The sequence below is a fragment of the Neopelma chrysocephalum genome, unplaced genomic scaffold (assembly GCF_003984885.1).
Source record: "Neopelma chrysocephalum unplaced genomic scaffold, ASM398488v2 Primary Assembly neopelma1_182, whole genome shotgun sequence".
Lineage (NCBI taxonomy): Eukaryota > Metazoa > Chordata > Aves > Passeriformes > Pipridae > Neopelma > Neopelma chrysocephalum.
Window position 1 is genome coordinate 182,047 of NW_020897844.1, and position 27,717 is coordinate 209,763.

At 41.3% G+C, this 27,717-nt stretch overlaps 4 protein-coding genes and 1 long non-coding RNA gene across 6 annotated transcripts in view; 1 reads left to right on the top strand and 4 right to left on the bottom strand.

The window, feature by feature from the left end:
• On the bottom strand, positions 1 to 4,127 carry SOST (sclerostin). The gene is made up of 2 exons (XM_027702312.1): positions 3,908 to 4,127; positions 1 to 1,295 (listed from the first exon to the last, which is right to left on the bottom strand). The coding sequence occupies exons 1-2, from the start codon at positions 4,125 to 4,127 to the stop codon at positions 874 to 876; spliced, it is 642 nt and encodes a 213-aa protein (XP_027558113.1). The 3' UTR covers positions 1 to 873.
• A 4,060-nt stretch (positions 4,128 to 8,187) lies between these two features.
• On the bottom strand, positions 8,188 to 15,842 carry DUSP3 (dual specificity phosphatase 3). The gene is made up of 3 exons (XM_027702271.1): positions 15,784 to 15,842; positions 11,678 to 11,904; positions 8,188 to 9,189 (listed from the first exon to the last, which is right to left on the bottom strand). The coding sequence occupies exons 2-3, from the start codon at positions 11,883 to 11,885 to the stop codon at positions 8,984 to 8,986; spliced, it is 414 nt and encodes a 137-aa protein (XP_027558072.1). The 5' UTR covers positions 11,886 to 11,904; positions 15,784 to 15,842; the 3' UTR covers positions 8,188 to 8,983.
• On the bottom strand, positions 13,498 to 15,173 carry LOC113976768. Its single transcript, XR_003537164.1, has 3 exons — positions 15,062 to 15,173; positions 14,069 to 14,239; positions 13,498 to 13,830 (listed from the first exon to the last, which is right to left on the bottom strand). It is a non-coding gene; the product is annotated as an uncharacterized LOC113976768 (long non-coding RNA).
• LOC113976765 (ras-related protein Rab-18-B-like) lies at positions 15,370 to 21,392 on the top strand. Of its 2 annotated transcripts, none has more exons than XM_027702269.1 (7): positions 15,370 to 15,476; positions 15,733 to 15,788; positions 15,920 to 15,981; positions 17,718 to 17,790; positions 18,729 to 18,847; positions 19,611 to 19,677; positions 20,107 to 21,392. In XM_027702269.1, exons 1-7 carry the CDS (start codon positions 15,412 to 15,414, stop codon positions 20,280 to 20,282), a joined length of 618 nt encoding a protein of 205 aa, XP_027558070.1. In that variant the 5' UTR covers positions 15,370 to 15,411; the 3' UTR covers positions 20,283 to 21,392. The 2 variants fall into 2 exon arrangements, with proteins under 2 accessions (XP_027558070.1, XP_027558071.1); XM_027702270.1 differs by having other exon boundaries at positions 18,762 to 18,847.
• Positions 21,393 to 21,635: 243 nt separating this feature from the next.
• MPP3 (membrane palmitoylated protein 3) overlaps positions 21,636 to 27,717 on the bottom strand; it is a 17,155-nt gene continuing 11,073 nt past the window's right edge. The window contains exons 13-18 of the mRNA XM_027702272.1: positions 27,315 to 27,551; positions 26,543 to 26,623; positions 25,603 to 25,696; positions 24,740 to 24,848; positions 23,780 to 23,902; positions 21,636 to 22,907 (exon numbers count right to left, since the gene is read on the bottom strand). Of these exons, the coding sequence (XP_027558073.1) occupies positions 22,728 to 22,907; positions 23,780 to 23,902; positions 24,740 to 24,848; positions 25,603 to 25,696; positions 26,543 to 26,623; positions 27,315 to 27,551 (824 nt within the window). The 3' untranslated portion in view covers positions 21,636 to 22,727. The remainder of the gene's footprint in view (positions 22,908 to 23,779; positions 23,903 to 24,739; positions 24,849 to 25,602; positions 25,697 to 26,542; positions 26,624 to 27,314; positions 27,552 to 27,717) is intronic.

The window sequence follows — 27,717 nt, forward strand, 5'->3', positions numbered from 1 at the left end:
TCTAAGCTGATACTGAAGTCAAATGTGTTCTAGGAAATCAGGAATAATCAGTGTCTTTTATGTTAAACTCTGCATATCTCCAGCTGTTTGCAGGGCAAACATCAGTGAGGTTACCTGGTTTGAGAGGAGCATGCATTTCATGAATCTGCTTCACCTAATAGAATTTGTTGAATTGTTCCTAAACCAAGCCACTGTTTCTAAATCAAATATAGTTTTAGTTGCCAAATCTCAGTTTTGAATCTGCTGATCCTACAGTCTTTTTGGTAAAGGTACGAAATAGATTTGTCACACTTTTACTTGTGTTTTGATTTTTGTGTTTTGGAGGAAACTCCTGGTACGTGAAGACATCTGATAGAATGTTCATTTCCCAACAATTTGACTTCAGTCACCATAACTGTTGAAATTCCTGCTATACCTAACTTTCTACAGCTTATTCAGAGAGTGGTAACTCTCCTGATGCTTCCCTAATTGGATGCTTGTCCTGCATCACGGCTCTTGTGTGGGAAGGGGATCTCAATGCTCTTTCTTTTCACTTAAAGTGAGTGGAATGATTTCTAGCAAAGCCTGATTGTCACCATAACTGCTTCCCTTTCCTCTGCCTGTCACACAACCTCGTGTGAATCCCCAACCTGCACCTCTCCTTTCAGACTGAATTTAGACGCCGCTACCTCCAGCTTGGTTTGTCTCATTTTCTTATCAGACCATAAGTGCTACAATCTGAAAGATTTTTTGCCTATGTGAGCATTTGACCCAGCTTAGCAGAAGGAATTGGAACCTGCTGCAGTCAGAACGTCATGCTGTGGCCTCTGAGTGCCTTTGGACGGTTTTGCAAAGTATCCAGAGCTGCTAGTCTGTGTCACCCAGAGCCACCTTCTAATAAGCGTTTTCTAACTCGTGCTGGTTTGATTTGCCGCTCCTGGCTCTGGACAGATGGGGCTTCTTGTTCTTCTGAGGCCTGACATTGTCCTTCCCGAAGTCCTTCAGCTCCGACTGGTTGTGGTAGCGGGTGTAGCGCTTGCACTTGCAGGAGGTGACGGCTCGGAATTTGTAAGTCCGAGTCTCTTCCTCGGGGCAGGACATCTGGATGCGGTGGGTGCGGGTGTGGGCGGGGATGCAGCGATAATCCAGGGAGTTCTGACGCCACCACTTCCCCCTGCCGATGGAGTTGGGGAGGAGGTGAGAGGGGACGCACTGGCCGGAGCAGACGAGCTCCTTGACGGGCTTGACACTGCGGCAGGGCCCCTCCGTCACATAGCGGGTGGTTCTCATCTCCCTGCAGCTGAAGTCAGAAGCATCTGCAAGCAAGAAACACGTTAATTACTTCTCCATCTTTTTTGTTTCCCACCGGAGATATCTGCCTCTGAGGTACATGCAAGCTAAATACCTCAAACAGAAAGCTTTTCAGGAGAAATATTCCAAAAACTCTCACTTGTGCAGCTTCTAGTTATGAGTTGTGCAGCTTCACTTTGGCTGCTCTAGTTATGAGACCCTTGAGTGACATTGTACAAATTTATGAATGAAATCCTTCTCTTGCCACGAGGTACATCCCATGTCAGGGTTGTGCAGGGGGGCAGTGGAGCTCCTGAAGTGCAGCCCCAGCAGCTTCATGGGAAAATTTGATAGTTTTCTCCTGGCTTCATTTACCTGTGGGCAACCCCTTCCCCCATTGCTCTGGTTTAACTCGATTGACTTCAGATGTTGACTCCAGATTTAAACCCTTTTGCAACAAAGAAAGTGGTCCTTAAGTGAATTTTAACTACCATAATCTGTTCCAGGTTAGAGAAATAGCAGGTAAAAACACCTCTAAGGAATTTCCACTGTTCAGACATCAGCTTTTCCAAGTTTCCTGCTCTCTGGGATAATTCCACCTGTTCCATACAATTTCCTTCAGACAGCTAGAGGCACCTCCTGGCTGATTAGGAACTATACAGTTTCCCTCCCCCCCTTTTTCTCAATGGACAGCTACAGGCAAATGAAACATTAGGAAATACAAGATTTTTTTAGTTTTAAGAACTTAGACAAACTTTCCAATTGTAGGAACGTAACTTTTGCCAAAAGTGTCTCTTTTTCCAAATGACATGCTTGGCTATTAACCTGTTTGGAAGACACAGAATTTGACTTTTGAAAGTGTTTGTCAAATAACTTCATCTAGATAAATACATATTAATGTCCTTCTCTTAGTCAAAAGGACAGTTTTAACTCAGGAATGTTACTCGTGGTGGAAGCCTTCAAAGGTCAGCTCCCAGAGAGAAGGTTGTGTTTGTTAGGCCCATTCTCCTCACTGTATACAAGGTTCAGCAAAAGAAAAGTCTGATCCTGAGTCATTAGTGATAGAACAGTATTTGTAGAAACATCCTAATTTTTGGTTTTCCTATGAAGTACAGAAACAGGATTTTCAATGCTCAGATTTATGTTTGTCAAAGTACAGCTGGCAAGATTTTATTCTTTAAAAGTTTGAGGGACTGCATTAATGAAATGAAACAATCCTTGCCAGCTTTGACAAAAACAGTGACAACTGAACTGCATGTCCATATAGCCTAACACTCCCAAGTTTCCTAACCATTCAAGAAAATTATGTCTGTAAAAAATAATGCTTTGAATCAGGTGTATTGTACCACCATAACACATAGACAGGTACAGTTAAATATACAATTAAATATACAGGCATTTGCCTCAGCTATATAGGCTTATTTTCTGTGCATGGATGTCCTGTCCTGTAAGTGTGCAGGTTCAACAAAGTGCAAAATTATTCATGGGCTGATGCAAAGTCATATATTCCAGAAAGGTCAGGCCACTTTGGACCATAATTTTGATTCCTTGTGTTAAAGATGTTAAAATAAGTATGCAAGACCATTGTATATCTTGAATAACTGTCCAGTCTCCTTTACCCTTGATTTCTTGAGTAAATGTCCTTTCCACTTCAAAAAATATACACATATAAGTGGGGCAGATTCCCATCAGTTGATGTCAGAGCAATAAGAGGCTAAAAAATTAAGATGTTCAGATGTAACAACAAAACCAACCTGCTGTGACCAGGTGGTTGGTGGGGCTGACTGTGAGAAGCAAGGTGCTCCCCCTCTTAGGAATGTAAGAATCTTCTAAAGTCACACTCTCAAAAACATTACTCTCTCTTCTAAAATATTGTTAATACTATGGTTTTAAACACCTTTACCAACAGCTGCAGCAGAAAATCACAATTGCCTTTCAGTTGTCCCCAGAAAAAGAAGGATAATTCAGATCTGCAGAGGAAAACTTTTTAAAAACTGCCTTTCTCAGCTTGGTTTTAGCTTCTCATCCTCTGTCTCTCCTCACAAAAACACGTGTTTTGCATCACTGTTGAAGCTGGATGTTTGGTTAAATGTGACAACATATTATGAAGCATTTTTGGCTGCTGGAATCTTTCGGAAGATCTGGTTGTTAGCAAAAGACAGTGAACAGCACCACTTCTCTTGTGTTGCTGAACACAACCTCCATGTGCCATTTTTGATGTGATCTTAGTCACAACCAGTGTGGGTCTTCCTAAATATTAAGAACTTGTATCTCCACTGTCAACCCATTCCCCCATCCTAACATTAGAGAGAAATTGTGCTATTTCCTCATGATGCTTGAGAGCACAAACCACAGAGAAATGTTAAATAACATCTACTACAAGTTTTATGTATTGGAGATTGCAGAGAGCAAATGGGCAGAGCAGCAATGTTCAACAGAGAGACCATGTTGTCATCACTAAACTCCACACTATTCCTTCTAACCTTTATATTCATACTTCTTCAATAGTAGATGTAAATCTTTATCACTTAAAGCATTTGGGCCATGCCTAAAAGTTTTAATAAACAAACATATAAAAAGTATTCTTTTGCAAATTGTCTCTTAGGGTCCAAAACAGTAATAATGATATTTTTCTTACCATTGGGGTCTGGAGCTTGCTGTATGTGTCTTCCTCCATGTTTTGCCTGATTCATTGTGTTGTTGTTGCTGAAAGTCTGCTCCACCGGTGTTTCTGTATTCTCAGTGATTTCAGGAATGATTTCTGTAGCATCATTTTTGAACACCTGCCACCCTTCCACAGACCGAAACGCGATTTGTGCCAAGACACAGACAGCGCACACAGCCCAAGAGATCTGCATGGTGGCAGCTCACAGATCAGCTTTTCAGCACTCTGACAGCTTCAGATCCAAGGCAAAGGCACATTATTCCCCTTTTTAAAATCCTTTTTAGAACCAAGCCAGCCAATGACTATACGAAGTGGGAAGGGCCAGACCACAACTCATTCATCTCAGCTTTTGTCAGTGTGAAATAAAATGGGTGTGTGGGGGTGGGTTAGTGACAATATTCTACAACTCTTATGCAAAAACTTCTCATATTCACTTCATTTTTGTGCCTGGCAACAAATGGTGATTGACAAGACTTGGATGAATTGAAACCCAACAAGTCTTTCTGCAGCTTTTTTTTTTCTAACAGTGTTATAATTAAAAACTGCTTCTACCTCCATCCATGTTTGAATTTTTGGCTGTTGTCTTTTCCAAAGGTTTTTCAGACTTGCTCTTGCTATTCCTCTTGCCCTTGCTTGCTGTGTAAAGTAAGTAAATCTAGAAACTGTGGCTCAGTAGTTCAGCTTGTCAGTCTCTGCAGGGAAACAATTGGAGTTGAGGTACCTTTTTTTTTTCCCTTTCCAAAACAAGGAGCTCTACATTTTGTTTCACAAATACAGTGGAAGAAACAGGGAAGAGCTTAATTTCAAAGTGAGAAGTTGTTTTGTTTAGTTTTTCCTAAAAATAGCTATTTGGAATATGTTTTTTAGGGTAAACAGCCAGGATGTTGTACATCATACTTTTTGATTTGCTCTCTCTTACATTTTTAACACTTGGAAAAAACACCCAAACCAAACAAATGTTTGCATTTGCTTTAAATTCAGTGCATACTACTACTTCTGCTGACATTCTATGCAAATGTTGCTTATTTTAAACACAAGAACATGACCAGACTGATTTCCAGTCATGATACAACCAACAGAAAGAAAGAATTGATGACCTTATGTCTGGGGCATCTATGCCCAAGATGTATCCAAGTGTCATGTTTTAAAATCTCATCTGTGGTAGTCTTCCTTGTGTAAAAGAAATCATGCATTGTGTTACATACAACAATGTACCCTTACTGTCAGTTCCCCTTCCTCCTTTCCTCCAGCCCACATCTTAGACATCCTCCCATCTCAGAAATTACTCTGTTTTCATGGAGGAATACAACATACTGTTTTCTTTTTACAAGATTTTTTCCTCCTCAGCCAATCGGGATATCAGTCTTTAATACAGACTGTTGTCAAGTAATTTATCTCTGATATGCTGACAACAAAAACATCTCTGTATTAATATCACTGTGTTTAGTACAAATCACAAACAGAGCCCCACAGCAGCTACTAGGAATAAAATTAAGTGTTATCCCAGCCAAAACCAGCACACTCTGCCAAGAAGGAATCAGACACATGAGGGGAGCAGGCACAAGGGGTAAACTGGCATCAGGTACTTTGCCTGAATCTGCTGCTGCTGCTTTCTAACTCAGGCATCTGTCCCAAAGTGCTTGCACTGCCAGGCTGCAATGAAGGCAGGCACATCCAAACCAGTTTCTGAAATTGGTTCTGTCACTTCCAACTTCAGGTGCTCACTCTGTCCACACCTGGGCCAAAGGGGTTCTCTTCCATATCCAGGCCCCAAGATGTAAGTGTTCAATTTAAGCTTATCTGTGGTCAATGGCTCATATTTTACACACTGCCCAGGAATTTTGTACTTAAGAGTTAATGAAGTTAGAAAGGGGGAGGGAACATTTCACGAAGTTATTTCAAATTTAGAATTACAGCGTCCAAATGCAGGACTAGCAGCCACAATATGTTTCATTGTAATTCCATTTTTGGATGCTAAACCTGTATTAGGATTGGACACTCTTTTCCCTTACAACATGATTATGCTTGGTGATGTGAGTGATGTGAGAATTCATTAATCTTCATAAAAGGCCTTGGAGATGAAAAGCTCTGTGTATAAGAACACTGCCAGCTCTCGGAGTTGAAAAACAAATTTGTGTCAATATATCTTCCTCCTTTTCAGCAAAGAACAACAGCAGAAAAGATACTAGCCCAGTTTTTAACATGATAAAGAACTTATTTGCTTCTCAAACAGGTTTTTTCCTAAGATGCTGCTAAGACAGTCTTGCTCAAGCAACTTTTATGTGCCTCATAAGAATTTTGCTGTGTCACATACTACACAGCAGTGAATATAACAGCCTGAATGCTGTTGTGTGATCTCATGCAAGTAGCCAAGAATAAATGGAATCTTAGTATTCTCCCTCCAGAGTCTGATAAATCATCCTGGTGGCTTGCCTTTTTTTCCAGTGATAAGCACACACTGGATTCATACAATAGTATTGTTCAGGGACTCAGTGATGACTGTCCAGAGAAGAATAACAAGCCTATAGCTCCATCTGGTGAGTCAGCTAAGCCAGCAACATGATCCATTAATGGAGCAGTGGTCTGACATTCTAACTATTTTTAGCTTACTCTAAAAGCAGAGATAGAAATGGTTTCATTTCTGAATTGCCTATCAGAAGCTTAAAATAGGACATTATTGTCTCAATTTGTAAAACCAATTTATAACATGGTCTTACTCATCCTTCTCCATCCTCATATCACAAAACATTTGTTAAATCAGTTTTATTATACTGAGACAAATGGGCCAGAGTGCCACTGAAGTTACCACTAAAGTGAGAATGTCCTATGAAGTAAAAAGAGTATCTTGAATATAAAAACATTCCCCTATGTCTTGATTTGTTTTTGATACTGACAAGTACAAAAATATTGCCGTAAGGTGAACAGACTCAATATTAATAAACCATTCTGGCTTTAATCTGACAACTCCTATCTTTTTACAATTTATGGAAGGGTAACAAAGTTCTAATGCCTAACGGTTTCTTAGCTCTTTAATGGATTGGAATTTTGACTTCCAAGTAACAGGCAAAAGACAAAGTGAATGCACATGAATCTCCATTTTTTTTCCCTTGCAGTGCAGATAGGTATTAAGAATACATGGTGTGAGACAAGACCAAAAAAATTATAAAAATCTATGCTCATAGTAAAATTTTAAAAGGATAATTTATAAATAAGACTGCAGTAGGAAAAAGTCAGTATTGTAGAAAAGATAAGGACAGTATTCTATTTCCCAAGCCACCCAGCATGAAATCAATAACTAGGAATTTTGAAGAAGCAATTAATTTAATCCTGATAAAAGGGGAGAAAGCAAACAGGTGTGTAATTAGCCCATCGAATTGATTACTGCTCATTATTATTGAACCATCCTGATTCAAAGCAAGCACTGAACACTGACTGACTGTAGAGGGGTGATAGGAAACATTATGCAGAGTGTTCCCCACTTGTCACTTTAAGGGACACAAAAGAGAAAAGGCTACTGGATTTGGCAGTTCCATCCTGTTCAAGGAAACAGAATAAGGCTGTTCAGAATTAGGTCTTCAAGCAGAACAATCACCTCTGGAGTTTAATTTCAATAAAGTTACCTAGCTACACAGAACTTTCCCTTGCCACTCCCACCTCCCCAAACCACACAACCCCAATAACCAGAAGTAAAACAATGTATGATCTTTGTGATTTTTGATTACTGAACTGAGTAGACAAAACTAGCTCTGGGATGACACGTGGTACTAACATGAAGAGTGTTTCTGTTTAAAGTAGGGTTAAGATTTTTCAGTCTAGAACTACATTAAAGCACAGGTTAAAAGGGGAACACCCTGGTTTCCGTTAGTTTAACCAACAACTCTGAGTTTGCAGTGGGAGATCCTTTGCATTGATACAGTCCTGCAACTCACAGGTACATATTTAAACACTAAGTCAGGCACACAGTAAACAAAGCTCCCTCTCTCAACATTGCAATGACTCAGCTCATCTGTGTGCCAAACAGAACCAAGACATCATTTATTTTAATAGAAAGTAAATATTTCCTATACACTGTGGTAGGTTACAATTCTAATTGCTATTTAATGATGCCATGCAAGCAATCCAAGGAGTCAAGAGTATACTTCTGCAAACTGCTTTGAAAGCACACCTGTGCTGCCCCACTGGAAGTATGTGTGCTCATTCTATTCTATGTTGATAAATAGTGATAGTAAGTAAGGAATAAAGACACTTTGAAAGCCATCACATTCTGATACTTAGGACTTTATCATACATCCAGTACAAGCACTCCTAAATACAAACATTATTTGTTCCTTGCTCAAGACTTTTCCTCAGCATTTGCTGTTGACATTTTTTCTAGTATGACTTCAAAACAAAAATAAAAGGGCATTTAATAACACACTATTTCGTGTCAATCACAACAGCAAGAGGTACAACTATTCTTGGAAATAAGTGTGCATCAAGTGTGGGCTCTGAATGGCTTTACTATTACACACTGTGTATTGCATAAATCCACACCAAACACTGCATACACTTCATTTTACAAACCAGTGCATCTGTGCATTTGTATATACACTTCTCCATTCCTTTCAGCTCCTACATTCAAACATCAGGCACCTCTGTGCACGAAAAAGAAGCTTTAGAAATTACAGTGCTTCTGTTAAGAGTGAGTGAAGAGATGTGTTGGGGCTTTCAGAAACCCGTGCTCTGGTGAGATACATTACAAAGCTTAAATGAATCACATTCAGTGTCAGTGCAAACCACATATGCTATGGAGTCTTCAGGGGCTCTGACATACACGTGAAGATAGCTGGAGTTATCCCTCTAAAAACACCTCTTTATTGCAACAGCTCCAAACGGCGACACAATTTCGCGCCACCTCGAAAGGCAGTCCCAGAGTTCACCGGACGAGCAGGAATTCTGTCTCTCTTCAGCTTGGTGGTTGGGGTTTGAGGGGGGCCTCTAAAGCACCTAAGATGTCCTCTAAAGGTTTGAGAAACTTAAAAAAAAAAAGTACTACAGCGCTCTCCCGTCCTAGGGCTTCAGTTTGCCCTCCTTCACTAGTCGCTCGTTGAGCTGGCAGAGCTGCCTCAGGAAACCGTCGTTGGGGCCGATCTCCCGCTTCTGCCGCACCGTGCACAGGGCAGTCTTGACATCCATGTTCTGCCGGAGCATGAGGTAGGCGATGACCAGCGTGGGGGAGCGGCTGTAACCCTCCCTGCAGTGCACGAACACCTGTGCTGCGGGGAACACAGGGTGGGATTGGGGTTATACGGGAATGGGTGTGATGCCTGCTCAGCTGATGCTTAGAAAAAAAATCTAGGAGCCGTTAGCTGGGGTAAGATAAGGAAAGGATTTAATTGTGCCAAGGCAATAGATGGTAAACGACGCGTGCGCCGGGCTGTGCCCGAGATGTTACATTTATAACAATATATGGCCAATCCCAAGTGTGTCCACCCTCTGACTTTTGCTCTGGTCCACCCCCTGGCCCACCTCCCAGAATTGGGTCCAGGGTCTTTTTGGGACCCCCTCTTCATCATCCTTCATCATCTTCGGGGTACAGAGAGCAGAGTCACCCAGTTCCTTGACTCTGTCCTGTGGTTTAGGCCAAGATACAAGCGTTCCCCAAACAAGACAGGCTTGCCTTGACTAAGAGACTAAACATTTTCTACTGGATACAGGGATGGGCTGATATGGGGGGTGTGGAATGGGGTAAGAGGCTTAAGGAATGTATAAACTAAGGGGTGCTAGGGTAGGAGGGAGAAAGGGTTTCTAAAATCTACTTCTGTTACCTATAAAACTCATAAGGTAGAAAAATAAGAAAACCATTATGGGCTTAAGGCATCAGGTGCTCAAAAAGCAACATGAAAGAGCCGGGGTATTGTGGCCGGAATAGAGAGATTTCTCTGAACAATTTTTTCCTGCTTTCTGTAGGCCTTGTTTGACATGGTTGGAAGCTGTAATGTTTACTTATAGACTGTGTAAAAATATGTAATGTTTATACTTGTTAGCTGTGAGTCTAGTTTCAGAGCTCAAATCAGTCCAACAGTTTAATTACCCAGGCAGCCTCATCTCCTCGGATGGTGAGATTGACGGGGAGATAGACAACAGGTTAGCAAAGGCATATAGTGCCTTCGGAAAACTCCATAAAAGAGTCTGGTGAAATAAACACTTGAAGAAAAGTACCAAGCTCAGTGTTTACAGAGCCATAGTGCTGTCTACTCTTTTATATGGTTCCAAATCATGGGTCATCTACCGCCACCACCTGCGTCTCCTAGAACGCTTCCATCAACGCTGCCTCCGTACAATCCTGAACATCCACTGGTCAGATTATGTGACCAACACATCTGTTCTGGAACAAGCAGCAGTCACAAGTATTGAGGCCATGCTGCTGAGAACACAGCTGTGCTGGGCAGGGCACGTCTCCAGGATGAAGGACCAACCACCCCCTCCCATAAAGTTCACCTGCTTTATGGTGAACTTGCCACCGGCTGCCGCATGAGAGGAGCCCCGAAGATACAAGGACTCCCTGAAACAACATCTCGGCCTTGGCCAGATTGATCACCATAACTGGTCTACTCTGGCCTCCAAACGGGAGGCCTGGAGACACACCATCTATAACGCTGCTGTTTCCTTTGAGAAAGCACCAGTATCACTCTTGAGGAGAAAAGACAACGCAGAAAGAATCGAGCCTTGCAGAATTTACCACCTAAGGAGTCTTTCTGCTGTGCCTTTTGCAACCGGACGTGCCTGTCTTGTATTGGCCTTTTCAGCCACCAGTGCACCTGTAACAAACGTGGGTAGAGCCCTTCCCAAATCTTTGTTCATGAAGCCCGGCCATGAAAGCAAAATAATGTCAGTCCTTTTGCAGCTGGTGAGTTCCACCAAGCTGGATGTAAAATTTACTTCCACATCACAGCTCCAGTAACCCTTTGCCCACTTTAGAGAAAGAACTTCTAGAATTGCTGGACTACTCATTCCTCCTTTTTCATGCTCAAAATCATGAAGCAAGTGTAGAAATAACTGGTATGCTGAAATAGTCAGATGATAACAAACACCATCTGTCCCACTGCACTATGTCCCAGGATTTCTGCTCTGGGGAAATACATTGTAGAGAAATGTGGCAATCAACAACATTGCAAATATAACCTTCACTTTTCCTGCAATTCTACGAAATAAAGAGGCAATCAACACATAAAATAATGTAATGACTTAATGTAATAAAAACTTCAAGGTGACAGTCCCTATCCTTAGTGTACATTTAGAAAAAACCCACATAACAGGTTACGTGAGTATTCTTCAGCAGTGCATTACTTGTATCACTTCTGCCCTTGAATTTTAAGATCTAGTGTCCTAAACCAACTTTTAGACACTGAACTTACTTTTTAAAATGATTTTTCATGTGATTTAACACTTCTAAGGAAAAATACAAACATATCTTCCCAGACAGGCACTATTATAAGCTGCAGCAGCTGTTTCCCTTTTCAAAGTCACCCCTACAGAGATAGATTTCCCTTTGCCACATACTGGAGACCTACATGTATGAACAGAAGACTAAGTTGTCTTTTTCTGTGTTCTTGTGTCTTTGATCCAGGGCCTTGATATGAATTCTTGACAATGGTTGTTCTGTTGATAATCTGAGCAAAGAACCATTTTAAACAGTAAATTGCTAAGAAATATATGCAGTGCACAGAAAACATGGCAGAAAGATATATCAGTTGGCCTTACCATCCTTCTGGGCAAGTGCTTTCTCAATAAAATCAGCTGCCTCCTCAAAATAGCGACTGAGGTTAAATTCTTGTGTGTCATTAGCTTTAATGCCATGGTATCTGATGCCTGTGCCTTCATAGAACTCTGCATTAGTGTTCACATGCATGAATGATTTCCCTTCTGCTGCATTCAGAACATGGGTTATCCCCAGACGCTGCAGCCTCATGATGTTCTTGGCTATGAACCTGTGTGACAAAATCAAGAAAACCATTAGAATCTGGCAAATCATCTCAGTATTTATGATGTTTTGATTTTTCTGTTAACAGATATCCAATATATTGCGCCCAGAAGTGAATTAGCTGCAGATTAAAAATTACCCAAAATATTTAGAGCCATGGTCGCTACTCGTGCATGAGAGAACGCTGCTTTCTTGGCTGACAACTGAGGAGAGCACACATGAAACTTAACCTGCTAGATCCTACTGCAGCATAAAATTATAACTTTCTGAACGTAAAATTCTCACCAAAGCGAGAAAATACTGGAGAAGATAACACAAAGCCCAAAGATAACACTAAGATTAACCATTATCCACATAAGATCATTTAAAACCCCCTCACATAAGATAATTTAAAACCCAGTTATAAAAGGCCTCTATCCTCAGCTACCAGTGTTGCAGAACTTGGTAAGCAGTACTTGCTACACTGGCAGACAAGTCCAGACAAAATGACATTTTAGGGGGCAATTTTAAGCACTGTGAAATAGCACTAGCTCCTCTTGGGCCACAGGAAGATAGAAAGTAACTGTGAATAAATGTTACTGCATTTTCAAAGGTCAGGGTAGTCCTGTGCCCCTGTGCTATTCAACACCTTTGAAGTCATGCAAAGATCTAGCAAGGCTATCCAAAGGCCAGTAACATGGTGATATAATTCAGTCTTTGACACTCGGTGTTTTCATCACAAATATTACAATGTTTAGTGTCTTAGTTGAAGCCAACATCTGAATGTAAAAGAATCTAGATGAGTGATGTTTAAGAAGCTTACTTTTAGGTCAGCTAAGCCCTTTCTAACTCCTCAGGTTTTCCAAATATTGCAGCAAAACCACCATGGTCCATTTATAGGTGGCTAAAAGAGCGACCTACCCTGTTAGTGAACAATTGAGCACAATGCTACATAATAATCATGATGATGACAATTAATTAGGTCCAATTAATGCCATAAGCTCTGATAAAAGCTCCAGATTGTACAATGGCAAACAATCCATCTGCTCAGTAACACAACTGACCATGCACAAATCTCTACTCGTGCCCTGGAATGAAATCTATAGTCAGAGGAGACAACCATTAAATAACATGAGACCACCGACTCCTTTTTGTCATAAACCTACTACTTTTCATTTTGAATTTGGTTATTTCCATATGTCAGTCACAATATTTGCCTCACTTTTCTGGGAAGAAAAAAACCCAACATATATGTTTTATCACATTTTGTAGTCTCCCAGTAAAATCTAAGCCCACTGGTCAACATTAGCAGAATGTGACAGAAGGCTTTGGATGAAAGATAACTTGGTTCCTACACACTTTGTGAGAAGAGGTAGGCTAGAGAGACAAAAATACCTTTATTGTTTATAAAAGCAGCTTTCAATATGTGTCTACTGGATGCAGAAACAGAAATATTCTGGAAAATCTCCCTACAGCCCAAGTCATAAATTGCAAATACAAAGAGTCTTAATATTAAGCTGAACTCCAGACAAGCCTTTATGCAGTATTATTTTGGACAAGTTTCTGTGAGATGGCAATGCACCTAAGGCTTTTGGCTGGACATGTAGGTATTCTAAAATTTTAAAGTAAATACCCAAATCAGTTGGTTTATAGCTACACGAATCTCTGAGTGCATTCACTCACAATTTTCATGTAATTCAAACATCTTGAGTGTCCCTTTGCTCCTGATGACTCTTCACCCCTTAAATTTCAGTGTAAGCAGATGAACCCTGATGCATGAGTGAAGCTTCTACATTTTCTGCTGTCTGTGCCAAGCAACTATGGCAATGAGCCAATTATTTGTAAGACTTCATTACCCAAACAAATGTTGACAGATTTTCCATCTGGCAGGACATCATCTGTGCCATGGTGCAAGTATCAGTGTCTGGGGAATTCTGCTTGCAACACAAAAATCCTACAGTGCAAGGCCAAACCAAAAAGTATTAATCCAGCTGGGGGTTTCTACACTTACTAGGATGAGTACATGGTTTAATTAATATTATATAGATCAGCATATTTCTGACAGTGGTCAGGATCAATAGGAACTTCAATCCTGGAATCATGGAAGAATCTGGCAACACAGACTGGCCCCCCTGGAGGCAAACTCATTCCCAGTGAATGATTTTTGCAGATTTTATAGATTATTTTCTTACACAGCTAGAGGTGAAAAAGACTGTATTTGTATGCCATTTGTTTCTCCCTTCCCAAACAGTCCTTGGATCTCTCTCATCCTTAACATTTCATTCCAGCTGCATCATGTTCAATGTTGAAATGCTAGCTTCTCCAAATAGCAGAGAGATGCTAACATCAGCTTCATCTGGTTCCTGAAAAAAAATCACAGAATCTTGTCCATTCTCAGTATGGAAGATTTAGAGTTCCTCATCCCACGAGTAACACTAGTAAGAGGTGTTTCTTTTGAACAGAGATGATTTTACCAGGCACAAAACACAAGTCTTGGAGAACTATTCATCAGCAATTAAGGGTACATGAAGCTATAAACCAATGCCATATGGGATTATAAACAAATAGACCAAGTTTTTAACAGCAAAAATGCCAGCATATTAACATATTTTATTTTCCACTGTTATGTTCATGCAAAATTGTTTCCTCACCACCACTTCCCTTACAGTCACTAAATTTAATATTAATTTTGGGACAAGGCCTTTCATACTCCTTACAACACAGCTGCAGTTCTAGCACATTAAGAACAAAGAACAAGTTACCCACACACATTAGAGCAGACAGGAAAACTAAGATTGGGCATTCATAACCAGGACATTTTTACCAAATGGAATTTGGGAATTCAACAGGGTGCTGAACACTGTAGCAGATGCCATTTATGAGCTGTCCTAACGTTTGCTGTGTCAGTCACCAGGAGGAGCCTCAGACAGCGGACAGGCTGGACTGGACAGGAGGACTGACAGGAGGACTGACGGCTGCCTGGGCTGCACGGCCCGGGCCAGGCCGCGGAAGGCGCACAGGCCCCGCAGAGATCCGGCAGATTCCACCCCGCAGCCTGGAACTGGCCCCGGCTCAAACCGCCCGGCCCGGCTCCGCCCGCGGGTCCCGGCGCACGGGCCGCCCCACACGGGCCCGGCCTCGCCCCCGCCGAGCCGCCCGCCCGGGCCCCGGCCCGGCGCACTCACGCGTTCCCCACGTGGATGCGCGGCACCACCTCGTTGCTGTGCGCGCTGGGGAGGCTGTAGCAGCCGCTGCCGTTGGCCAGGAGGTCGTTCAGCTCCTCCACCGAGATCTGGTACTCGGCCATGGCCGACCCTCCTCCTCCGCCGCCAGCCGGAGGCCCCTTGGCGCAGCGGCTCCAGCCGGGCCCGCTCGCGCCCCGCCCGGCACCAGCCACCGCCTCATGGGCGGGGCCGCGGCAGCTGCTGCCGCCGCCGGGGCCGGGACGGCGCGAGGGGCCCTGAGGGCGCCCGGCGGTTGCGGCTGTGGCGGCGCCCTGACCTCGACCTGAACCCGGCCCCGTGCGGTGCTGGGGATGGACCCCGCAGGCCTCACCCTGAAGCTGCTGCTGGTCGGAGACAGCGCCGTGGGCAAGTCCAGGTGCTGCCGCCGCTGTTCGCGCGGGGGTCCCGCGCGCGGCACCGAGCTGAGCTGAGCCGGGCTGAGCTGAGCCGAGCCGGGCTGGGCTGGGCTGGGCTGGGCTCAGCCGAGCTGAGCCGAGCCGAGTTGGGCCGAGCCGAGTTGGGCTGAGCTGGGCTGAGCTGAGTTGGGCTGAGCTGAGTTGGGCTGAGCTGAGTTGGGCTGAGCTGAGCCGAGCCGAGCCGACCTGAAGTCGCGGTTTCTTTCCCCCCCGCAGCCTCCTGCGGAGGTTCACGGACGGCGCGTTTGAGCCGAGCCTCAAACCCACCATCGGTGAGTGCGGGGTCCGCCCGGCCGCCAGCTGGGGACGGTCTTGTTGGGGTGCCACGGGCGAGAGGAAGGGTTGGGGAGCCCAGATCGTGTGAACAGTTCCTTCTAACAAGCCTTCCCTCCTTACGTCTCAGGTGTTGATTTTAGAGTGAAGAAGATGGTGGTGGACGGCCATGCGGTACAGCTTGCCATATGGGTAGGTCTTGTTCCAGATAGGGATAGGTTTGTTCTCGACAGATGTGCAAAGCTTCTTTTTGTGTTTTCCTGTTTTTCCCCCCTCTTTCTTCCTCCTCCTCCCTTGCTCAAGTCTTCTGCATGTTGAGATTGTATATTTATGATGCAACGCATGAAGAGTGTCTGTCACGATCATACAGCAGTAGTTGCAAACAGTGTCCTTTCAGAACACTTCTAAAAGTTTCATTGGTCAAGGTTTGGGACTTCCTTCAATTCTAGTAGAGACTTTGGCTGCTCTTTCCTGCAGTTACAGAACTGGGTCTCTCAAAGGCTCTGTGAGGTGTTAAACTGCTGAAGATGGGAGGGTTCTATGCCTATATGACCCAGAAGCACTCCTAGGACATAAGTTGAGTAAACTGCAGAAAAGTGATGTTCTGGGTGATGAGTTGGGTGATTTCCTGTAGGGATTGTGCAGCTATTCTGTGTATACTACACCAGAAACAGTCCAGATGATTTATTTTGGTTAAAATCATGCAAAAAAATATACTTGGTCTTGAACTATTTAAAGGTTGGTTCAGATTTACTGCAAGACTTGAGCATTTGTCCTTAACTTCCTGATGCTGTATTTCCAGCATCTGCAGCTGTGTGGTCCGGATTATTTATAATACAAAGCACCACATTTATTCTTCTAAGAATGAAAGAGCCCTAGAAAGGAGAGGTTTTATGTGTATGGCCATAGGTATTTGGGAAGGAAAACACCATTATTAATTAAGAAATTGAGACGGTTGGAAGCAGAGCACAAATGTGCTTTGGGCTGGGAGGGGGACAGTGACACACCAGTCCAGTTGTACAGTGTTAAATAAAAACTTTAATGCATAAACAGTGTGTTGAAGTCAAAAAGAGGCTTCTGCTTTAGTGTCCATGTGTGTGTGGATGCCTAAGATTATAATCTCTTTAGCAGCAATAATTTGAATTAAGTAAATATATTGCCAACTTTAGGGTTTTTTTTAAAACAAAAATAAATAAATTACAATATAGGTGTTAGTCTATGAATTGTAAACTCTACCTAAAAGTAAATAAATTTTTTTTAAAAAAATCATATTTGCGTGATTTTTTTTCCACTCCTTATTGTTTGTTCTGAGGGGGTTTTTTGAGTTTCATATTGCACTTAGTAGCTCACTTATTCGAGAGAGCAAGTGTGACATAGTGCAGTAACGATTAAGTGAAACTACTGATTTTAAATTTCTTATCTGCTTAGATTCATAGCAGTCTTGAAGTAGTTCTTTCTAACTGGATTCTTCTTCCCTGTGGTGTGGAGGAGCAAAGGGAGATCTTTGGAACCGCTGTGTCTCCTTTCCTGCAGTGTCTCTCACTGGAAAACCAGTTTACTCCTCCCCTCATTCAGTTCAGCTGGTTTTTCACTGATCAAGCCTGACTGCATGGCTGCTTGCCTTTTATGATTTCTCTAGAGTCCCTTTGACTTTCTTATTGTCTCACTCATGTTTCAGGTGTCTGCTTATTGCTTTAACCTTCACTCAAATCCTCTCCACGCTTTTCTACCCCTCCTTAACCATTTTCTGTTGCTGCTGCCAATGTTTCCATTGAGCTTTGCTCATTCTCACATCTTACAGTTTCATGTATCCTTACTGGTCAGGAAAATTTTAAATTTGCTTATCGTGTGTAGTTTAAATTACTTTTTTTGTTCTAAATATATTTGATTTTGTGTGTTTGGTTTCTTCCCCCCCATCCCCACTGTAGGACACGGCAGGACAGGAGCGCTTTAGAACACTGACTCCCAGTTATTACCGAGGAGCTCAAGGGGTTGTTTTAGGTACGAAGCACATGGAACAAAAAATATGATTACAGAAACTGTGCTCTTTGTTTACTCCTAACTGTGCATGCCCTTACAAAAGGAGGTTATCTGAGAGAATCAGAGGAATGCTTATATGTTCTTTACAACATTTACTGCTCGTTAGCTCAAACACTGAGTATGCAAAACTGCTGGCAGGAAGTAGCACTGCTTCAAAATATTTTAAATTAAAAAAACAGAGATGTCACACTGTAAGGTATTGAGTGGATAAATTATTAGCTTTGTAGTTTTCAGTGATTCAGTGATTTTCTGGTAATAAGGCAAACTGGGGGTTGTGTTATGTTCTCTTCCCCGTGATGTTTTTAGTTTTTTTTCCCCCAGAAACTATTGATTTGATTATGCTGACTTGAGGTTTGTACACAGGTAATGGATGGCCAGGCCTTTTCTGTGTGACAACACCAATTAGAAAACAAAAGGACTCTCAATTTCAGGGTTTGTGAAGGCTGAACACCTTGCTGTACAAAATATTCTGACTGTGATTCAGCTTTTTAAACCTCAGTCGTTTACAAGAATGCAGTTAAGAAGTTACCAGTGCCCAAAAGTTGCTTTGTACTCAGTCCATGTTTTTAGCAGCAGCACGTGCATGTAGTTACACATGAAATGAGGTGACAAAACACCTATTTTAAAATATTCTGCATGGCCCAGTGCAGAACTACCAACAAGTAGAAGATTTCAGTTGGTAAGTCCAATTTTCACTCAATGAGATGCTTTTGTTCTGTAATCCATAGTGACTTTGGGTGAGCCCAGCAAGGGTGTTCCAGCTCTGGGAAATGGTTGATGTTTCTTTCTGTAATTCCCTGTTTTTTTTTCAGGGCAGTAGTTAGGTAGTGTGGACTAAGTTCTAAGTGAACATTGTTCAAGACTCTACAGCTGTTAAGCATCTTCTCCTCTGTTATCAGTGTACGATGTTACAAGAAAAGACACTTTCACAGGACTAGAAAGCTGGCTGAAGGAGCTGGAAATCTATACCTCCAAAAGCAACACTGTGAAGATGTTGGTTGGCAATAAAACTGATAAGGTCAGTTTAGGAACGCATCCTTTTACATTATTCCCCAGATTGCTTACTCCTGCTAGGGTATAAATGGGAGATAAAATGCAGTAAGTGACTCATCTCCTGTTGTGTGAGGAGGTGATATGCTCTGTAACTGAGTTGGGCAGGCTCCACTTATGACATCATTTTAGAAGCAGGTATTGTTAAAGAGTTTAATGTGGCTGTGAGGTGCTCTGGTTGCTGTTTGTTTCTGGGGTGTTTTGACATATTTAGATGCCTGTTGCATGGTGAGATGCTTCACTCTTGCTTTACAAGAGGTTTTCAGTGTGGCTATCCTGAATTAGGTTCTCTTCTGCCCCCTTCCAAATCTGCCCAGTTTCAGAACCTCTGACACACCTTTTTGGCTACTTGCCTACTGAAATCTCCTTTCTGGAGATGTATCTTGCTCCTCGTTGATTCAGAACACAGCAACACATTCATTTCCTACTGATGTGGCACACGGTGTGATTCTTGGAGCTGTCCTGTGCAGGGCCAGGAGTTGGAAATGGATGATCCCTTCCAACTCAAAGAGATTCTGATTTGATGTTGCTGCTGTTCAATCTGACCCTGTACCAGCTGGCCTAGCAGTAAGCTGTCTGTAGAGTGGGAAAATCTACTCGATTACTACATATTGCAGACATTTTTTTTTCTTTTCAACAAAACCTCCCTTCTGCAGTGATGCTTTTCCAGGTACTTCCTAAAAGTGGCAAGTGTAGCTTATTTTAGCCATGTTCTTCATTTGTCTCTGCAGCCTGATCGTGAAGTAGAGAGAAAAGAAGGACTCCAGTTTGCTAGGAAACGCTCATTGCTTTTTATAGGTAGGCACCTCTGTGACAAAAACTTCTCCATTTCTATGTTTATTTTGGGATTGCTAAGCATGAATGAAGTGTACAATTGTATTTCAGGTTGAGGGGTTGATTTGCCTTTTTTTTAGCACCTATTTATGGGGGTTCCTTTTGCTGCATTAGTTCATATGGATGGATGTAGGTTCCAATTAGAAGCACTTTCCTCTGAAACATTTTACTGCATATACTATATAGGCATGAATTTTATATTCTCTTGAAACCAGCAAGATGCATTTTTGTTTACCCTATTAGGCTTAAGTGTGCCTTTAAGAAAGAATGGAGAGGAGATTGGCTCATTAAAAAAAAAATCACATCAGCTCGCTGGTCCCCAAATAACTTTTTTACAAAGTGGAAATATACTCCCTGCAAATAAGGTAAAATATTTTTTCCCCCCTCCACCAGAGACCAGTGCCAAGACACAGGATGGAGTGCAACATGCCTTTGAGGAACTAGTCAGAAAGATCCTGCAGACACCAAATCTTTGGGATAAAAGCACAGAGAAACGGGGAGTCCAGCTAATGGAATCTTCAGCCCAGCAGCATAAAAGTTTATGTGGTACTTACTGTCCACTTACTTAAATCTACAGGTGGCTGTTCTGCCTGAATGGAGGGGACCTAAAAAAAAAAAGGGAGGGGGGATGGATTCCAAGCACTAATCTGTGCCATGTTTGACCTGCCAGCAGCTGTGCAGATCCAAAATACAAACTGGGTAGCAAAATACATTTGTGTTCATTAACAAAATCCAATTTCTCCTCCCCTGATGCACAGCTGCTATCTGCAGATATTTCTCTGGTACCTCTCAGATTTTTTTCACTATTCAGTCATAGTGCTGCTGAGAGTGTTGTGCTCTTGCTGTACTGGCAGTCAACATGGACTTTTTCTGGAATTCCTGCCTTAGCAGAAATAAGGTAGTATTCCAGTTTGGAATATTGAAAAACTTCTCTTCCCTGGGATGGCATGGGAGTTTTAGGCACCCATTTTAGGCACCCAAGTTCCCTTAAATGTAATTAACAGTCAGAATTACCCTGAGCAGTGGACATAGTTTCCTGATTTTAAAAAGTTAAAATTGCTACCTGTCCCCAGACAGTGAGCTGACTTACTACTTAATTTTAGGGTTGTCATGAAGATGTGTATCTATTAACATTTGGCAGGAAAATCCCCCACTTCTGTGCAGTGCACTATTCATACAGTACATAATAGGTTACCCTATGCTGCTCTTAAATACTTTGTATTTAGGATCAGTGGTGAAATGGAGCCATCCTTTTGGACTGCCTCACACTGTGGGTCCTTTTTGCCATCAGAGTGGTTCTCTGCAAACTCACATTCCTGTCCTCACTCAGCAACTGCAAGGCTCCAACTAAATTTAATAGAAAATGTGCTATGGAAGACTTTCTGTTGCCAATCCCATTATGAATTTATCTTTTTACCTTTTACACCTGGTATCTTAGCATTGTATCTTGGTATCTTAAGTTTTTAGTTATTGCAACTTAAGGTGGACCTTGTATGTAACTTGCCTTGCTTCTCTTAATGCATATAGTTTCTACTGTTAGGCTGTGTTTGATCATAAACATACAGCTTTATTTACTGCTAGTCATTCAAAATATTTTAAGATGTTAAGATGGCAACCTTGCTTTAAATAAATTCTGACCCTTAGTTTTCTTTAAATTAAATCTGTATCTTCTGAACATGGTTTATGTCTTGCAGACTATAAAAACCTGCTTGTAACCTGCAATATAGATCTAGGGTAAGATTAATCTGCTCACTTCATAATGTCATAAAATTACTTAGTTTGAAATGCTGTTACTGAAACAGTTTTTAAAATATTACACTTATTTAAATATTACATGGCATACATTTGGAGAAGGTGGATATGTGTAGCTGTTCCATACAACTTTTTGAGCTAGAGGTAATGTAGATTCAGTGACACTGGTATGTAAGAAATGTGCTTTTAATATGCATTGTTTAGTTCTGCTAAATGTCATGGAACAAGAATAACATCATACTGTCAAGATGCAAGGAACAAGACTGGTGCACCAAAAGGTCGTTTAAAGAGCACAGTACACAGAAAATATTAGAGCACAGCAGGCAAGCAAAACCAGGAACTAGTTACAGCTAACATGCACCTGTACAATATTCTCCCTCCACCCCCCAAATAATTACAGAGCACAGGTACTTCCAGAATCATCTCTGCATTTTCTTATTAAGACCTATCTAATAATATTGTATATTCAAGTCTCCTGAAATATGTATACAAGGTCCTCTACCAGTTAAGATTTCTTCAGGCCAATTAGATGCTCTGGAAGCTTTTACCAGATTTGGAGCAAAGGCAGCCACAAATGCTGCAGGGATGATGATTTCCACCTGTAGCTCAGCTACTTTGTCCTTCAGCCTCCTCCTTTTAGGAGTTGCTACATTGGTGTCAAGACTGGATCCCATCAGGTAGCACTTCCAAAGATGTCTTGTAGAAAACGGGCGGCTTAAATGTTGTATTTTAGAACCACGTGCAGTTACTTTCACATAGACTAAAAAAAAGTGTCTGTTTTATCAGCTGGCTCATCATACAGGTGCATTCATGGGTTGTTTAACATTTGTCCTGTGTCAGTAGGAAAAGACTGGGAAAGAGGGCAGAAGAAGGAGCTTGTTCCCAAAGACTACCTGATTCTGATTTTGTGGCTACAGTTGTGGCCAAAGGACAAAAATTCCACCTGGTCAGTGTCTCAGCACGAAAATGCTTTGGAATTGTGGGACCTTCTGTGAAACCTCACTGTACAAAATACACTATTTACAGTCTAAAGAGCAGTAAAAGATTGGACTGACTTATTTAAATGACAGCTGCTATTCAAAATTTTGATTCAGGGAGGCAGTGTCAGCTTTTAACTTTGTTAGTTTTTCCTCATACAGTCTTTATATATTGCCTTTTAGACAGACCAGCAGTTTTGAAGTGATTTTGACATATTTCCCTTTTCTAATTCACTCATTTACAAGACATTTTTATACAATCTTTCCCTTAAACATGATAACAAGCTATGACCTCACCCAGTTGACTGGCACCCAAAATGAATCCTTGTTTAGCTTCTCTAACACAGTTTTCAGCTGATTACATGCACTCTGGAGATCTTCTTTCACCAGTACAGTGTCAATTAAATGGCCATACTGCTCTTCAATGAATGCTGCTGAATTAAGAATTTCCTGCTGTTCTTCATCCTGCTGGTCAACACAAGATGATGGTATGAAAAATTTACAGCATGTCTTTTTAATTACTAGCATTTTAAAGTATATTAGCACACTAAGTCATCACTTGGAAAGACAATGAAACAAAAGCCATTAGTAAAAGGCATATAAGATGTTGCAACTGAGATTAAGGAGCTGTTTCAAAAAATGCAAGAGGTCTTATGGAGTGGGGAAAAAAAAACATGTTACAGGAGGGGCATAAGATGGTGACACTGCATTTAGAGTTGCTGCCTAACCCTAAGACCTCCTCAAAAGCTGAAAAGGAGTGATGGATCCACTGGCCCAAAGTTCAGTAATTTTGAGGGCTTACACAAAAACTTACCAAGTGAACTAAGTTCTGTAGTGTATAAATTCAAGTTCAGGTTACCCAAAGCAATACTGTAAATCTGTTTAGATTTACCCATCACCAATTTGCAGCTGATCCTTGTCAGACCTGCACATACTGCATTTTGTGTGTACCTGATAAACAGCCTGGGGGACACCAGTGTGGGTGTCACTTTGGAGTGACGACTGTTACCATTTGATGGGGCTGCTCATCAGGAATGTAAAATGATTATCAATTTATCTGAGTTCAGTAGCAACTTCCCCTCCTGCAGCCTCGATGATTACACAGATCCACATGGAAGAGCAGCAAGTGGCTTCATGCTACTTTTAAACTTGAGTATATAAAGAGTCAAAAATCACATTCTGAAGTTCCAGCTGAAAGGCTCTGTGTGCACAAGACCTTCTTAGAGCCCCACTCTGACTCTTGCTGTCATGGAAGAGGAGCTCTTTCATGTCATAGAAGTGCTAGCCCAAATACTTCTTTCATGTCTAAAAAGAAGATTAAAAGTTAGAACACTTACCAGGGGGGCTGAGATTTCTTCTGACATGGGAGATTTTAGGACGTGTTTTTTCTTTTCCGAAATAAGAGGCTTCACAAAGATGACATAAGGCTTAAACTCAGGAGTCCTCAAGTGCTTTACTGCCTGTGAACAGATGTTTTTTTGTTATCAGACTTCTTTTTTGTATATCAGTGATCTACTCAAACTGGTTTCAATAGTTTCACTAGTACACACTGACACCCTGTGGTGTGAAGTCCTGTGTACTATACATTTGACCTCAGTAATCTTTTAGTCTTCAGAAGAAAGGTTCCTGTCAGTGTCCTGGCTGGAGTACAAGAGTATATGGAGCATGGCCTTAACTGCACACCTGCCTTACTATGCACTGTGATATCAAGGAGAAAGGACCTGGCAAAAAATACTGGGGAAAGTAGAAAAAAAATTGATTTCCTGGGCAAGTTATGGTTTGCTTTGCTTAAGTGGCCAAACATTGGAAATTTTAAACCTGGAATTCATCTGAGGTAGTATTACAAGTCTTCTCCTAGCCCAGTTACAAGATCTGAATCAAAATTTCAAAGATTAACTCACAGCATGGAGGAATTAAGACCAGGTCTACTGGCACTGCATAGAATGATTAGTAACGTGCTTCAGAGGCAAGAGAAACTAGAGTGAAAAAAACAACTGTGCTCCAAGTATTCTGTGTAGGACTTGATTCTGGTAAGGACAGTGATGCACATCACCCCTACAGCAAGGGAAAAGTCCCACAGTGAGAGCCACTAAAGTGACATCTGGGTTGTATTAACAAGACATCCAGGAACTGTCACCACTGCCCTGCTTGGCTGGAGGTCAGGCCACCTGCCAAGAGACACAAGTTCATTTTTTTTTGGAGGGTAAGTAGCCACAACTGGTGAACAACATCAGTGACTTAGGCTGGCAGCATAATAAGCAATATTTGCATTCTTTAAAATAAAGTGCAGAACTTACTTCAGGTACCACATCCACCAAACAAACCTTCTTCTTGGCCATCACAGATCGGATTGCCTCCAGGCTGGTACCATATAAGTTTTCTTTGTATTCTCCATGTTCCACAAATCTAAAAAAAAAAAATCAATACATTTTTAAATACCATCTCCAAAGAATATTTAACTTAAAACATTTGACAGCTGTTTGCTGAAGTCACAGTAGTCAAAGGAGGAGGAGAAAGGCAGAAAATCAGGGACAGGTAGGAAAGGATTTATTTTTCACTTTTTTTTCCTTCTGGTTGCTTTGTAGCAATAGTCTTCTTCCCATGTCACTAACAGCTAATCAGCACTACTGACAAAATGGGGAAGAAAAGATGTTTTTCACAGAAGATAGAATAAAGCTAGTAAGGAAATGGGACTGCAATCCTTCCATCTTTTGGAAGACTTGTAAAAAATCCGAGGAAACACAATCTCCCAAGAAGACCTTTGTAGCCAGAGATTCACTCTATCATACACTTTTAAAGCAGGCTTGGGAATAAAACTTGCTACCTGTCACACTAAACACAGAATCAGTAGGCCCAACTAAGTGTCTGTTATTCTCACTAGATTCAAATCTCACCAATCACAACACTTATGATATGCAGGTTGAAATTTGAACTTAGGATCCTCCTCCTGGTCTTATGTTATTCCTGATTTGCTTCTTACTAGATTTTTGAGTTCACTCTGACAGTCCAGATGGAATCAAGAGCTTTTGACTTGGAAAGCAGAACCCTTCTAACACAGCTACTCCAACCTGACATCCCATTTTGGTGTTCACATCATGCAAGACTGAACGAGGTATATATTTAAATAGTCAATTATAGCAGTGTTTTTAAATTAACTCACTTGTTTAGCTGCACATCTGTCTCGAATGATTGCTTAGAGACAAAATTGTATTCTACTCCCTCCTTCTCGTGACTTTTCTTTGACCTGGTTGTATCTAGAAGAGAATGGAAGCAAGGCATGGGAGACATATCAGCCTTTGCAAACAACGTTTCCTCTGTTTAGTTCCAGACACGTTTTCATGACTTCAAACAAGGTAGCTGAACAAATTCAAATTAACATAAATGTAAATCAAACAATAGATTTTTGTATTAAACTCAATCTCAAAAATTGTAAGACCAAAAGTGAAGTTGTTTTGCTCCCAAGAGTGCTGTAACTAACACAAAAATTAGGTGACATCCTTCTTATACCTGGTAGAAGCAACAAAGCCATGCAAGAGTCACTAATTTCTCTATTACTCTTACTTGCTTCTTTGAACAGCAAAGATATATTAATCAACAATTTCAAATCATGTCCAAATTTTGACTTGGTGTATTTATTGTCTGTCTGCTTTTTTTTTTTAACTTTAGCTGTTATGATATTCTCAAGACAAATCATCCTCTTTTAAACACAACATTTTGGCTGAATCTTAACGTGCTAGTTTTTCACACCAGCTCTTTTTGCAAGTCACAGTCTATTTTTTTTTCCTGTATTCAGTTTTTCATTCTTTTAACAGACACTGAGAAAATGCAATCTGTTCACTTGGGAAAACACAATTCAAAAAAACCCCCCATTGATCTGGCAGAATTCCAAAATGCACATGTGCCAAGTTACGTAGTGATTTATTCACCTATTAAGGGCAAACATAGTATATTACAATGAGAAAAATAATTTTAACTCCTCCTAAAACATGCATGTAATCAATAGAACACAAATTATCATTCATCAGTGCAGCTGGCACTATATTTATTGAACAGCATTTAAGGAATAAATAAACACACACAAGTTAGTAAATTTTACTCACGTGGAACTGCAACCCCATACTCCTGTGGGTTCTCTGACACAACCTTCTGCTTGAGCTCACTTAATTTGGCCCCCAAGCAACCTAATAAAATAAAATGGATTGATTGATTTCTGTGTGGCATGGAATCTGCAGAGAATAAATATATCAGCTTCACACAAATAAGATAATTCAGGAGTGTGCCTGAAGAAACCTGTACATGAGAGACCTCATGACCTGCTCCATCAGATTCTACTTTGAAGAACATCACTAGGAACAAACTGAATTCCTTGAATGGCTGTGGGACAAACATTTGGCAGACACCAAGTCAGAAAATCTGTAATCTTAGCACTCAAGTTCTATGGGATACCCTTGATTTCTAGGCCATCCTGGGAAACTTGCTTATCACAAAGCTGATAAGCCTACCACATTAAAGTTGCATAAAGTTAGATAATTCTAACATTTACCTCTTCATCAATTGTTCCAATAGCTTAAGTGTACATGTATGAGTGAGAATTGATGGAAGGTGAATCAGAAAAATGAGAAATAGTCCTACATCATTATTTTTAGGAGGATTTGGTGAGTTTGATTGCTTTTTTTTGGTTGGTTGGTTTGTTTTTTAATGTAATTTAAAATAAAAGAGCAACTTCTGACCAAAACCAGAAAAACCTTTTAAAAAACCCACCAGGAACCACAAAAAACCCAAACAAAACACCTAAAGAAAGCCTCTTGCAGTGCAGGTGATAAGGGAAAAAAGGAGAAAGGTGAAGAATTTTGCACCAGTTGTGTATCTTACCAATCAAAACCACCAGCCTTTGCTGTTCACCAGGCTGTTGCTGATATTTTGTGACTTCTTCATATGTCAGGAACTCTGCTCCATCTGCCTGCTCTGCTTGCTTTCCTTCATTCACGTTGTTCTCCTTCTCTTTACGACTCAATCGGAAGCTCCTGCGCAAACCGGCTGTGCAGGAAAACAAAAGAGATTTTAAGACATGTCTCCACTTATTCACATTTTCAAGCTCCAAGTTACTGTCTTGGAATGCAAGTTATTCCCACCTATTTTTTTTTAATAACCAAATCAGTGCATATATGCTAATATTACAGATGAGAAGTTTGCATATGATGTAGAAAACCAAGCACCCAATCTATAATAAAAACCCCCTCACATTACCTTCAGTTGGTTATGCCAAAATCCAACT